Source organism: Carcharhinus amblyrhynchos, chromosome 8 (assembly GCF_965287045.1).
Source record: "Carcharhinus amblyrhynchos chromosome 8, sCarAmb.v2.hapA, whole genome shotgun sequence".
Lineage (NCBI taxonomy): Eukaryota > Metazoa > Chordata > Chondrichthyes > Carcharhiniformes > Carcharhinidae > Carcharhinus > Carcharhinus amblyrhynchos.
In genome coordinates this window covers 20118295-20132949 of record NC_137331.1, presented here as the reverse complement: position 1 = coordinate 20132949, position 14655 = coordinate 20118295, and the positions used below count along the sequence as shown (strand labels likewise).

The 14655-nt window shown below is 40.8% G+C and overlaps 1 protein-coding gene across 22 annotated transcripts in view; it reads left to right on the top strand.

Annotated features, from left to right (window-relative positions):
* Positions 1-14655, top strand: part of rims2a (regulating synaptic membrane exocytosis 2a) — a 1020455-nt gene that overhangs the window by 486598 nt on the left and 519202 nt on the right. For 20 of the 22 annotated variants that reach the window (XM_080193738.1, XM_080193736.1, XM_080193734.1 and 17 more), the window contains exons 1-2: positions 4260-4532; positions 4923-5869. In XM_080193738.1, the coding sequence (XP_080049864.1) occupies positions 4474-4532; positions 4923-5869 (1006 nt within the window). In that variant the 5' untranslated portion in view covers positions 4260-4473. Of the gene's footprint in view, positions 1-4259; positions 4533-4922; positions 5870-14655 lie in introns of those variants that run through there. The other 2 variants (XM_080193752.1, XM_080193745.1) reach the window with 1 other exon arrangement.

Below are 14655 nucleotides of genomic sequence, written 5' to 3'. Positions count from 1 at the left end.
AAACAAAATTGGTGGTGTAGTGAACAGTGAAGCAGGTTATCTAAAACTACAGTGGGATCTTGATCAGCTGGACCAGTGGTTAAGGTATGGCAGATGGAGTTTAATTCAGTTAAATGTGAGGTGTTGCATTTTAGTAAGACAAACCAGGACAGGACTTACACAGTTAATAGATAGATACGTAGTTCCTTGAAAGTTTCGTCACAGGTGGACAGGGTGGTGAGGGAGGCATTTGGCACACTTGCCTTCATCGCTCAAAGAATTGAGTACAGGAGTTGGGACGTTATGGCACAAGTATACAAGACATTGGTAAGCCCACATTTGGAGTACAATTCTAGTCACCCTGCTATACGAAGGATGTTATTAAACTGGAAAGGGTACTAAAAAGATTTACAAGGAAGCCATTGGGATTGAAAGATTTGAATTAAAAGGAGACACTGGGACTTTTCTCCCTGGAGCATAGGAGGATGAGAAGTTTCCTTATAGAGGCTTATAAAATAATGCGGGGCATAGGTAAGGTGAATAGCCATGGTCTTTTCTCCAGGGCCAGGGAGTCCAAAACTAGAGCACATAGATTTAAGGTGAGAGGGAAAAGATTTAAAAGGGACCTGAGGGTGGCGAACATATGGAATGAGAGGAGGTGGTAGAGGCAAGTACATTCCACCTTTAAAATATATTTGGACAAGTACATGGATTGGAAAGGTTTAGAGGGATATGCATTAAACACAGACAAATTGGACTGGTACAGTTTAGGAAACCTGGTGGGTTTGTACAAAGTGGGCTGAAGGGCCTGTTTCTGTGCTATATATCTCGATGACTCTATAACTCTCTAAACAACATCAGTCTGGCCCAGTCACTCCATTGAGCTTGCCAACTCTGGATTAACGTCTTTCTGCCCTACTCTGCAGTACAGCACAGGAACAGGCCCTTTGGCTAACCAAGCCTGCACCGATCAAGTTGTCTAATCTAGACCAACCGCCTGTATCCCTCTATTCCCTGCCTGTTCGTGTGTCTATCCAAATAGGTCTTAAATGATGCTATTGTGTCTGCCTCAACCACCTCACTTTGTTTCATTAGAAGTACTTCTTCAAATGCATACAATAAAAATAAAACAAAACTTACTCCAGCTTATAAATCAAAGGGTTTAATAAAGAAACATCATTAGTCCAAACTTGGGACCTCGCCCTGGGCCAGTCCAAGTTCTCTACAATGCTACACAGGTTCTTATTTATCATGTGTCAGCTTGTCAGCTGACTATTACATCATTCTGTAATTGGTTCCATGGTTTACTGGCTCAGCTGACCCTTACATTGGTCACATTACATCCAATACAAAGTTGTCACTGATTACACTCTAACATCTTGGCAGTACATTCCAGGCCCCTACCACCCTCTGTATTAAAAAAAAACTTCACCCGCACATCTCTACAGAAACTTTCCCCCCTTACTTTAAACTTTGTCCCTTTGTAATTGTCATTTCTGCCCTGGGGAAAAGCTTCCAACTGTTCACCTGATCTATGCCCCTAATAATTTTATAAACTTCTATCAAGTTGCCCCTCAGCTTCTGTCTTTCCAGGGAGAACAATCCCAGTTTATTCAATCTCACCTCATAGCTAATACTCTCCAGACTAGGCAACATCCTGGTAAAACATTTTCGGTATTTCTGCCAAAGGTTCCACGTCCTTCTGATAGTGTGGCGACCAGAATTGGACACACTATTGCAAATGTGGCCGAACCAACCTTTTATGTAACTGTAACATAATTTGCCAACTTTTATACTCAATGCCCTGGCCAATGAAGGCAAGCATGTCATATGTTTTCTTCACCATCTTTTCCACTTGTGCTGCCACTTGTAAGGATCTGTGGACCTGTACTCCCAAATCTCGCTGCATGTCTATGCTCCTGATGGTTTTGCCATTTATTTTATAGCTCCCACTTGAATTGGATCTACCAAAATGCATCAATTCGCATTTATCCAGCTTAAATTCCATCTGCCATTTCTCTGCCCAAATTTCCAGCCTATCTATAGCCTACTGTGTTCTCTGCAATCTTCATCACTATCCACAATTCCATCAATCTTAATATCATCTGCAAATTTGCTAATCAGACCAGCTACATTTTCTTCCAAATCATTTGCATATATTTCAACAGAAGTCCCAGCACAGATCCCTGCGGAGCTCCACTACTTACAGACCTCCATTCAGAAAAACACACTTCCACAATTATCCTCCGTCTTCTATGGTCAAGGCAGTTCTGAATCCATCTAGCTAGCTCAACCTTGATCCTATGTGATTTAACCTTTTGCATCAGCCTACTATGAGGGACCTTGTCAAATTCTTTACTAAAATCCAGGTAGGCAACATCCACAACCCTTGTCAATGTGTCAATCATTTTTGTCACTTTCTTAAAAAATGAAATCAAATTAGTGAGACATAGGATCACTACAGTGCAGAAGAAGGCCATTCAGCCCATCAAGTCTGCACCAACCACAATCCTACCCAGGCTCTATCCCCATAACCCCATGCATCCACCCTAGCTAGTCCTTCTAACGCTAAGGGGCAATAGCAGGGCCAATCCACTTAACCCATACATCTTTGGACTGTGGGAGGAAAGCAGAGTATCTAGAGGAAACCCACACAGACATGAGGAGAATGTGCAAACTCCACACAGACATGGACCCAGGTCCCTGGAGCTGTGAAGCAATAGTGCTAACCACTGTGCCGCCCTTGATGATGATCTCCTTCATACAAAACCATGCTGTATATTACTAATAAGACCATTTAGTTCCAAACGTGTGTATAGATCCTATCTCTAAGAATCTTCTCCAACAATTTCACTGTCACTGACATCAAACACACTGGTCTATAATTACCCAAGTTATCTTTGCTACCCTTCTTAAATAACGGGACAACATTGGTTATCCTCTGAACCTCTGGTTTTATCCAATCCTTAGGTTTTAATGGAGCTCCTTTGAACGACCTCCAGTTCTTTGTCCAACTGACTATCCTTCTGTGTGAGCCTAAAAGGCAAGTGCAGACATTTCTTTAGGACAGTGAAAGGAAAGGGCAGCGTAGGAGAGCCTGATTCTGTCCCCACTTAATATTCACCATGCCTCATTGCAGTGCCAGTAGAAGGATCATGCCTGATGTCCTTACCAATTGAATCATCAGTGAAACAACTATCCAACCTGCTCTTCTTTTGTTTTAAAGTCTTATGATTGGCTGATATTGCTGTGAGATTGCAAATGTCATGGGAAAATTTTAAAACTACAACAAAACTTGTCTGCCAAATGTTTAAAATCTTCTAATCTTATGAACAACCCATCTGTATCCAGATCTAAATAATGCAATTACTCCATAGAATTTGGAGCACATTGAAAATCTTCAGTGGTGTTTTTTGGTGACTGCTGGTAGCTTCTTTTATATCTGATATCAGGAAAGCAGGTATTTCTGCCCCTCCCTGCGTTTAGATTCAACAAGGAGCAGGTCTCTGCTGCTTTCCACTTTATCTGCTATTCAATTCTTCCACAGCAAGAGTTAATTCTTGCTCTCTCATGCACAGCAGAAGCAACCCATGTGATAAGCTGCAATGAGTAGCACTTGTGATTAAATTGAAACACCTTCCAAAATTGGCTAGGCTAAAACCACATCAGAAAATGGGAGATAATTGACTGCTTAGCTGTTTGCAATGAAAAAATCTATTTTCTTCATTATTTTGAGCAATATATCCTTGCACAGATATAAATCGGTATATTGGGTTTAAAACTGAATTGACAGAATAAACAAAATATCCAGAGAGGTTTCTTTGAGATCCAGAAAATTCACCATTCATGATTGGAATGTAGAGAGCTCACTATTTGCTACAAGGTCAAGGATACATTCCAAATGTTTGTGCTGTAGTTTTAAACATTTTTTATTGCCTTCTTAGTAATGTGCTGCATAGTATTTGATTATCACAATTGCGTAGCGTTCTGAGATCGCATGTTGAGGCAGAAGTTAATGAAAGCTATTATAAATGGGGGATTTACCTCAATCTGAATGTAAGATTTGGAGTAAAATAATCATTTCTGTGGTAGAGAGGAAAATGCTAAAGGCAATCCTACATTTTACAGGCATAACTGCAAGTCAGTAATCAGCTAAGTACCATAATCCTCCTTACAGGGTAAAATCTTACTTGACCTCCAGCTATATACGGCACATGATAACAGCATTAAATTGTAAAACTCCTCAGTGCTCCTCCCAGAAGTCTCCACTGTAGGTCATCACTTGTCAAAGTTGGGTTGGTGGGTATGATGTCCCACTTTCTGGTTTTGAGATGTCTTTGCAGATTCAAATATGTTAATGTGGTTGGAATCTCAATATAGTGGGAGAATAATTCTGTGTGCAAGCTCGGCAAGGCTGCAATTATTGGAAGCTTTTGAATGTAATTTTGCTAAGCCTGGGGAGATTAAAGAAAAGTGCTTGCCAGCTTGGATTTGATGCATTCTTCTGGACAGAATGCTCTCCATCTCCCAGATGTGCAATGGCAAATAGAAAGGTAAAACTAGGTTGTATGTTTAGTAAAAATAGATTGAAATGGTCATAATTTTAAAATGTACAAATAAAGCAATAGAAGGATGTTGCATGAACGTTAATTATTTTGCTGTTCTTAGTAGCATTTTGTGATGAGTAGTTAAATGATTTAGCGTTGAAGTGCTTCAGTGTCATGTTTAGCTTCACTCTCAGCTCAATTTAATATTAATGGCAAACAAATAAAAATGTTATAATGTTTTGAATTTATTATGGATATACAATAGCCCAATTAATATTGATTGTTTTCACAATTTCTAGAGTGGGATAAGCATTAGTTAAAATGTTTTAATTCCAACTCTTAGTTGTTTTTGGAAAAACAACGCTGATTTATTTTATTTTGTTTATCTCCATCCAGGAAAAGGAGCCCATCAACATCCAGGGAACACAATCGAAAATACGACCAGAGGGACGAGAGAGCAGAACCGTCACAGTATGCACTTTTGGAAAGTGCAATGCAAAGATCACCTACAGAATATGCAGACCGTGACAAGCGATCTCCGCGTGGGTCACGGATTTATGATGACTCTGAACATATTGAGTATAGAGAAAGTAGAGACTCCAGTCGTAGAAGTCGTAGAAGGTCTCAAGAGTTCAGAGATTTTGTAGATGAGGATATTGATGTGCAAACCAGGGATGAATATGAAAGACAAAGGCGAGAAGAGGAGTACCAAACTCGTTATCGTAGTGATCCAAATTTGGCTCGTTATCCTGTCAAACCTCAACCATATGAGGAGCAAATGCGGATGCATGCTGAAGTATCTAGGGCTCGTCATGAACGAAGGCACAGTGATGTGTCTTTGGCTTATACAGAAATGGATGATGCACAAGTCTCAATGCATAGGATGGAAAGGCAGTCAAGACAACGCTCTGCATGTGACCGTAGAGTCCCTGTACAAAGTCAACGTTCATATTCTATGGAAAGAACTCAAGACATGCAAGGGCCAAGTTCTAGTTGGCAAAGGACCCCAAATCACAGTCCACCGACACCTAGGCGAAGCCCAATTCCATTTGATAGGAGTGACATGCGTCGTTCAGATTCACTGCGGCAACATCACTTGGATCCAAGTTCTGCTGTTAAGAAAACAAAACGAGAAAAGATGGAAACCATGCTACGCAACGACTCACTCAGTTCAGACCAATCTGAATCGGTAAGGCCACCACCACCCAAGCCACATAAAACAAAGAAAGGAGGTAAAACACGCCAAGTCTCATTGAGTAGCTCAGAGGAAGAGCTTGCTTCTACTCCAGAATATACCAGCTGTGATGATGTAGAGATTGAAAGTGAAAGTGTCAGTGAAAAAGGTAAGCATTAATAGACTTCATTTCACTTTTTTCATTGGATTAAATGATTATCAAATTTTAGTTAGGCTCGCGTTGTTTAATGTGATGTTCAAAATTCTCAATTTAAACAAAAGCTGTGATACTTAGGTATTTAGATCAGGATGCTCATAGATTTGATCTTTACCAATTGTGGAGCTCATCTGAAGAACAAAGGGACTATCATTAGCATCGGCACTTATCGGTTAAGCAGTTGAAAATGTATTCGTGCTGCTCTTTGTTGATCATTATTCAATGACTTATGCTGGAAAAAAGGATGTGTGGACTTGAGGTGAGCCCCAGAATTGGGCTCAGTCGTGATCAGCATCGAACGTCTTACTGATACAGTTAAATTCTCAGATGAACAGTGGCAGTCTAAGTTCTTGGATGAAAACTAGAGTTGTTAGAGCTTAGGAGGGAAATGAAAGCTTTGAAGGGGGAGCGTAAGACATTTACTAGAATGATTCCAGGAATGAGGGGTCACAATTCCATTATAAATGGACTGGAGAAGCTGGAGTTGCCCTTGGAGTGGAGAGGCAAAGAGCAGATTGGTGTTTACAATCATGAAGGGTTCCGAGAATGTAAACAAAGATAAACTATTTCTAACAGCTGCTGGGTCAAAAATCAGATGGAATAGAGTTAGAGTAATTGGCAAAAAAAACTGGAGGTGACATAAGGAAAAACGTTTTATGCAATTGGTGATTAGGATTTGGAATGCATTGCGTGATAGGGTGGTGCAAATTGATGCAATCATCACTTTCAAAAAAGAATAGAGTAAATATTAAGAGATATAGAATATAGGAAATGAGCTAGAAAGTGTGACTAACCAAATTATAGTTGGAAGATACATCTTCTGTGATGTGTTATTCTATGATACTAGAAACTTGGGGAAGGAATCATTGTGTAGTAATTGGCACCCATGGAACAAAATCCCAATAAAAGTCCAGTGAAGAAGGGAAAAGCTGGAAATTGTGCTTTGTTTTTAGAAGGATTTATTTTCTTGGAATACATTTTTTTTATTTTTCAATTACAAAATTTAATTTGAAATGTATAGCCATTACCTACAATTGCAGAGCTGATCTTTTGATTTATGCATTGCTATCTATTCTCCCAGATTGTCTATAATCATTGTCATTTTGCTGTAAAAGTATTATATAGTCTGTGAATTTCACAGAAGATAATGCAGCTGGGTGAACATATCCAGCAAGCAGCTGATCCATGTAGATCTGTTGCTCAAGGTCCCATCTCTAGTTAGCATTGGATTAGCTAATTTCAGCTAGGCTAACAGTTGGGAGTGTTGGTTTCCAGTTGCAAGTACACTGGTGTCAGATGGGGTCAAGATCAGGTTCAGTTCAAGGGCCTCACAATTGAAAAGCCTGCTAACATAGTTCATGTAGACTCACAAATGAATAATGTCTGCGTGCAATGCCATATCGCAGCAAGGACTGAATTCTTCAAGAGAGGGTAAAGTAGGAAATGAAAGCATTTACAAGTTAACAAGGTAACAAGTTAACTTTGAAAATGTCCTTCTTACCATTTAAATAATTGGATTCAGAATTAATGCAAAAATAATTCTCATCTTGAATGCAAAACTTGTGATTGAACTGTTTGAATAAACACAATACCTTTTTAAATGCTTCTGACAACATGCACTGTAATATTCAGGAGAAACTTGTTGTCAAATGTACTTAATGAGGATATTAAGAATCTTTTACTCCTGTATGCCTGGCTACAGAACACTAAGGCCACACAAAGATAGAGACTACTCTAAGATGTAAAGCCAAAGCATATTTTGGTATGCTTCAATGTTTTGTTTCAATGTGGGATATATATTTTCAGTTTGCAGAATGCCAAATATAGATAACGTAGAACTGAACAATCCTGTATGCCTGCACTTCATCTATTTTTCATTTGTTAGTGAGCACAGTCTTTCCCACTTACCTCAAATCTGTTTGAGGTTATGACAAAAAGTGAAGTCCAAATCCCTTCATTAATGCCAACACAATATCAGGCTCCTCATGTATACACAGGACACCAAGGTCCATCTTGCCACCACCTCTCTCCACCCATCAGCTGCTTGTAACTGTTTGTCCAATACGCAGCTTTTGACTAGCAGATATTTCTTCTGAATAATTATTGGAAAGGCAAAGCCTTCAGTCCTTGCCACAAATTAATTTCCCTCATCAGCAACTCTATTCCTCTTCCTGGCACCACATCCAGCACCTTAAACATTTACTCCCACTATCACCGACACACAGTGGCAGCAGTGTGTACCATCTACAAGATGCACTGCTGCAACTCATCAAGGTTCCTTTGATAGCACTTTCCAAACCCATGACCTCTACTAGCAGGACAAGGACAGCAGATGCATTGGAACACCACTATCTGCAAGTTTCCCTCCAAGCCACACACCTGTACCCATTCACACCACCACTCATGAACTTTCCTTCAAACCACACACCTTTCTGACTTGCTAATATATCATTGTGCCTTTGTTGTCACTGGGCCACAATTCTTGAACTCCCTATCTAACAGCAATGTGAGAACACCTTCATCACACTGACTGTATTTGTTCAAGAAAGCAGCACACCACCACCCTCTCAAGGACAATTAGGGAGGGGAAGTAAATGCTGGGCTTGCCAGCAGAGCTCACATCTCTGAATGGATAAAAAAAATCACCATCCCTCATTCTATATTAGACGATTGCTATTGCTCGCCGCCCCCACCTACCCCTCCATCCAGGAGGATTGGATTTCCTGGTTTGACTCATAGGCAGACATTGACTATCTTGAACGAGGTAGCAAGTTGTAGTTTCAGCAAAACAAAATTATTTCTTTTCAATTTTATTTTGACTTTGGTTTAAGAAACACAAAAAGCTGATAAATCAGTTGAATAGTTTCAGGAATAGAGAGTGAGACAGTGAAAATTAGACGCTAACCTTGTAACCTGAGTAGTAAGTGCCTTTGCTCTTGTTGAGAGCTGCATTTGCAGTGAAACAGCAAACCCTTGAATGACTAACCAAACCTTGATGTTCAGGGAAGACAATTGAAACAATACAGGAAATGAGAGGTGCTGAGTGTGAGCCAGAAACCGAAATCTGAGGCTTTGTCACACCTACTTCAACAAGCTGCTTATTTCAAGAAATTGCAATGTTTGCCAGCACAGCAACAAAGTGGAAGTGTTTCATCAAATACCATTGTTATATCTTATTAAACTAGTGAAGGGATTGTAGGGAAAGCCTCTCAAACCGTACTTTGTTGGTATCTCTATGATCTTTCTTGCTGATTGGCAATGTCCTTCTCTGAAAAGGGCGTTAGTATTTGTGGAGTTCAATCTAATCACTGCCAGCTTTTCATAATGTGTATATGAACGTGTGTGCATGAAAGTGAAACAATTACCTCTTTAACTTGAGATTGCCAATGCAACATGTTTTATAGTAGGTCAAGTCATTCTGAGTATAATTTTACTTTTACCTTGAGGTTTGAGGGGTCCAGTGCTGTACGCAATGACATATAATTCACTAATCCTCATCTTATCAGAGACTGCATTTGAAGGAAGGGTGGAGGCTGCAAATAGGCCTTACCAAGTTGTACCGATACTCCAACTATGCTCCCTTCAAATCAGTAAATTTACCCCATTGTCATCTTTTGATGGAAAATGCATGCTGGTGTGCTTGTTTGAGTAGTAATGAGAGGGAAAGTTACCTGGAAGTAAATAAGCTACCACTTATTGTTTTCTAAGTAGCGTCTAAAATCACCATGTTCCCTAATGTAGAACACAAAAAGGAACAGGCAATTTGTTTTCAAGCATTAGATGACATAAAGCAACACCTCCAGTGTTGCCAGTAATGATGATGAATCATGTCAGAATCAAATGTTACAGTCTGTGACCATGTATGTGTCCTCTGACAATAAGATCCTTAATAGTTTCTACTGCTCAGTTAGATTGGCACAGAATAATAGATTTGTTCTTTGTTCTATAAAATTAAGCTTGGCAGAACTAAATACCTTTGTCATAAAATTCACAGAATTCGCAACTTTATATTAAACCTCTTTTGATTAAAAGGTTTATTTTGTTTGATTATCAGAAAGAATCAGATACTAAAATGCCATGTTTTTGGCATCCGGTAGTTGTGTATAATTCTACAGTTGGCAACATTCTGAGATCAGTTATTATACTGAATGTAATTTCAATTCTGATAATTTCAATTAAAGTTGTCAACCGTCAGTTGACCATATCAATAGATGATTCATAAAAGTTTCAGTATGAAAACGGGACACCCAGCCCAACTAGTGCATGTTGGCATTTACCCTAAACCCTTTTACGTGGAACTTCTGAGAGTATTCTACATTGTCTACATTGATACGTATGTGAAATGTATGTTTTGTGCTTCTGAACTTAGTATCCAAAGGATTATGTTCATACTTCACTTGAATTTGCTGCATTTGTAATGCTGACCTCTCCTTGCTTGTGGTATTGCTCAGAGGTTTCACTGAGATTTAGGGCCGGACTTTGGCCACCGAGATACTTGGCTCTAGTCAGGAAATTTCCTGAATCTCTGCACCTGCCATGGTATAAAATATCCTTAAATACACTTGGACGTGGAAGAGCAGACAGTTGCTGAGAAAGCCCACTGTAGTTTTCTGGATCATCATTCCCAATTGATTTAGAAGTTGTTAAGTCAAAAAAACAAAGAAAACTACAGCAAAAGGAACAGGCTTTCGACCGTTCAAGCCTGTGCTGATCATAATGCCCTAACTAAACTTAAAAAAAACGTTTTGCCCTTACTCGGTCCGTATCCTTCTATTCCCTCCATACTCATGTACCCATCCAGATGTCTCTTAAGCATTGCTCATGCGCCTGCTTCCACCACCTCCTCTGGCAGTGTGTTCTAGGCACCCGCCACTCTGCATGAAAAACTTCCCCTGCACTTCTTCCTTAAACTTTCTTTTCACCTTGAACCTGTGGCCCCCTTATACTTGACACTTCCATCCTAGGAAAAAGCCTCTGACTGTGCACCCTGTCTGTGCTTCTCATAATTTTGTTGACATCTATCAGGTCTCCCCTCAGCCCTCTAACTCTCACCTGCTCCATTACTCAAGGCACCTCATACACTCCTCCTCATGCAACTCACTCCCTCCCCCACCCCACCCCCCCCCACCCCCACCCCCACCCCCCCCCCCCCCCCCCCCCCCCCCCCCACCCCACCATTACCCCAGTACACTCTGTGCCAATTCCATAATTACTTACCCAGTATGCACCATGGATAGACCTCAGGAGCCATGCGGAGGTGGAAAAGGAACACTTCTAACAATATAACACAGCTCTCACTCCTACATACTTGATAATGCAAAAAAAATGCAAATACTTTAAATCTCCAGAAGTGGTTAATTTCATATGAAAACAAACTTTTATTCAGACCCCCATATCAGAGGCCACAATTTTTAATAGCTCATTTGAGCTGTCAGTCAAACTGTGAACTCAGAACCTCCTGCTGTGATAATTTGTAGCTTTTGGAACTCATCCAAGCATTTATAATGACAAAATGATAGTCCTCAGCGTAATGTGAACAAAGAATTTGATTTGCGACTACCCAACCAGTATTAATTGGATCCCAAGCCAAGTGGTGAAGTTTGAAACTGAACACAAATCCTTTCTTTGACAATCAATTTATTTACAGAATGCAGCATTACATAAGCCTGTCTTCCATCTACTACCCCAGTGACATTCTCTTTCAGGTATGGAATTAATAAATTAACCAAATAATCAATTTTTTAAAAAGACAATTAAGCCTGTTGATAGCCCTGAAGGGGCACTATACTAAAGAAAAATAAAGGAAACTTACATATAATGAAACCAAATGTCATTCTTTGGACTAATGATGCACTCCAGCCCCCCACAGGCTGGTGCTCACTGGTCACAGAAGTCCTCAAGCATTCCAGTGGACACTGTGTACTCCCTCTCCAGCCATGGGCATAACTGTCACAGAGGGACAAACAGCCTGGACAGAGAACCCCTCTGACTCTCTTTATACTCGTTTGAGTATGACTTTAAACAAATGATCAAATTAACACTAAATTAAAGCGATAACCCCAGGAGGCAATATGAGAATTTGGTCCTCACCCAAATCTCCGTTCACAGCAGCGGGATTGGATAATCCCAGTCGCGGACAAGGTCAGAAAATTCCAGCCAAAATCTTACAGGAAACTTAGCAAATGAAAATAAGATGCCATTTTTGGGGGCAGGTAAAACACTGTAACCCTCACAGAGCCCACCAGCTGTGGAAGACTACAAGTGTACTGGTGCATGCTGTGTGCTCCATCTCCAGAGACACCTGGCCACAATGTGGCCACAGAAGAGGGGCAGACTGTTGGGCCAGATGACCCTCTCCATCCCTCCTTATATTCTTTTGAATGTACCAGTAAATTCAAATAAATTAGTGAATTAAACAAACCAGTTGAGCAAATTGGCAGCCCCTTAAATGGGCATTGTAACAGAAATGAACCTCCAAAGGAAATGTATATGATTAAAATAAAACATTTTTGGGGATGATAAAGAAATCTCTGTGCTTCAACATAGTGACAGCTGCAGCTTAATTTATGTTATGTTTTAAAGAATAAGAGATTGAACAAAAAGCTTCAGATCATGATACTGATACATATCTTATTCTGTCTATTCTATCAATTTGTGACTCTCAGACTTCAGGTTAAGTGGGTCTGTCTGAAATTGGATCTGTTTGAACTCAGCACTACTTCTGCATCTGGGTACTGTGAAAATTCAGCCCATAATTTTAAAACAGATACACAAAACGGCGGTGGTACAGTGGCACAAACTTGTCCGTTAGTGTCAGAGGGACTAACTAGGGTAAACGCATGGGGATGGGGCCTAGGTGGGATTGTGGTCAGTGCAAATTTGATGGGCCGAATGGCCTCCTTCTGCACTGTAGGATTCTATGAATCCTTCCATTTTCACTATTTTGCAAGATATGCCTTATATTTAAATTGGGTTGAACATTAACATTTTGGAAAATATTCATATGTTCTAACACTGTCGGTGGAAATTTGATACAGTTCCAGCACGCTTACATTAGTATATTGTGGAACTAGCTTGAAAAGCAGCGGTGTAGACTTAATATTCTGCCCGCGCGTTGCTAAAATAAAATCTAATTTATTCTGACTGTAAGAAGGGTTTTGTCAGCAGGAGGGTGAAAATTCTGTTTGAGGCTAACCTACATTGATGAAGGGAATACTTCTGCACCCAAGACAGTACAGCAAGTCCTTTACCAAAGCTTGTCGCACTTTGGGATTTTGACTTCTTTAATATGGGAGATTTTCAAAATCAACTTTTAATTAAGATATTACCATTAAGTTAAATTTAGCTCACAAGTGAGGGACTACATCCGCAGGACAGCTATATTATAAAAATACAAATTAGTCAGAATTTCAGAATTTGTCCAGAATGGTGTTGCTGACGTAACACATCAGTTTGGGATGGTCAGGTTGATCAATACATTTCAGACAAGGAATTGGTGCCTGCCTCAGCTCATCTGCTGATAAAACCTTCATCCAAATGTTTGTTACCTCCAGACTTAATTATTCCAGTGCGCACCTGGTCGACCTCCCATGCTTCATAAACTTGAGGCCATCCAAAACATTGTTGGCCACGTCCTCATGCACACCAAATCCCATTGATCCATCACACTTGTGCTCGCTGACCGATATTGGTCCTGAGTTAAACAATACCTCAACTCAATTCTCATTTTTGTTTTCAAGTCATTTAATGGCCATGCCCTCCCTATATCTCTCTAATCCCCTCCAGTTCCACAACATTCCAGTGCTGCCCTAATTCTGGCTTCTTGAGCACCTTGGATTTTAACTGCTCTGCCTCAGCTCAAACTTATTGCATTCTTTAGATGAAGAAGAGATGCATGGGCTACTATTTTGCAGCTGCAATGCGCCTTGCACAGATCATGTTAGGGCGGTGTGGGAGTTAAAGAATCACGGGGGGAGAGACCGAGTGCATTTAGGGCCAGCGCGAACCCCCGTTGGGATTCTCCTGGCCGTCGCGCCAAGATGTAACTTGGTTCCTGCCCAGCAAGGGTGGGAACCAGATTAACATACATAAATAACCATTTAAACATGCTTTGTCAATTTCAAGGTGGATTCTCTCTGCTCCAGTATTCCTTGATTCTTGGGCGCAGCAGGAGCCTGGCAAGAATCATTACTGGTCTCCAAAAACAGAGACCAGCATGAATCATAGAATCCCACAGTGCAGATGGAGGCCATTTGGCCCATCAAGTCTGCACCGACCACAATCCCACCCTGGCCCTTTCCCCATAACCTCACGTATTTACCCTAGTTAGTCCCTCTGACACCAAGAGGCAATTTAGCATGGCCAATCCACCTAACCTGCATTTCTTTGGATTGTGGGAGGACACTGGAACACCCGGAGGAAACCCATGCAGACATGCAGGGAGAACATGCAAAATCTGCACAGACAGTGACTCAAGTCAAGTCGAACCTAGGTCCCTGGCAGTCTGAGGCAACTAACCACTGTGCCATTGTGCCCCCTCAAGATGATGGCCATGCCAGGGGCTCAGAGGCCATTGAAGCTCCTAAGTGGTTAGGGATATTGCTGAACAATGCCTACCTGGCAGTGCCAACTGGCATCCTGGTAGCACCAGATTGGCACTGTCTGGTGGCAACTACCAGAGTTTCGGGACCAGTGACTGTCGTGGGAGTGCAGCCTGAGGGTGGTGGTGCCTAAGGCGG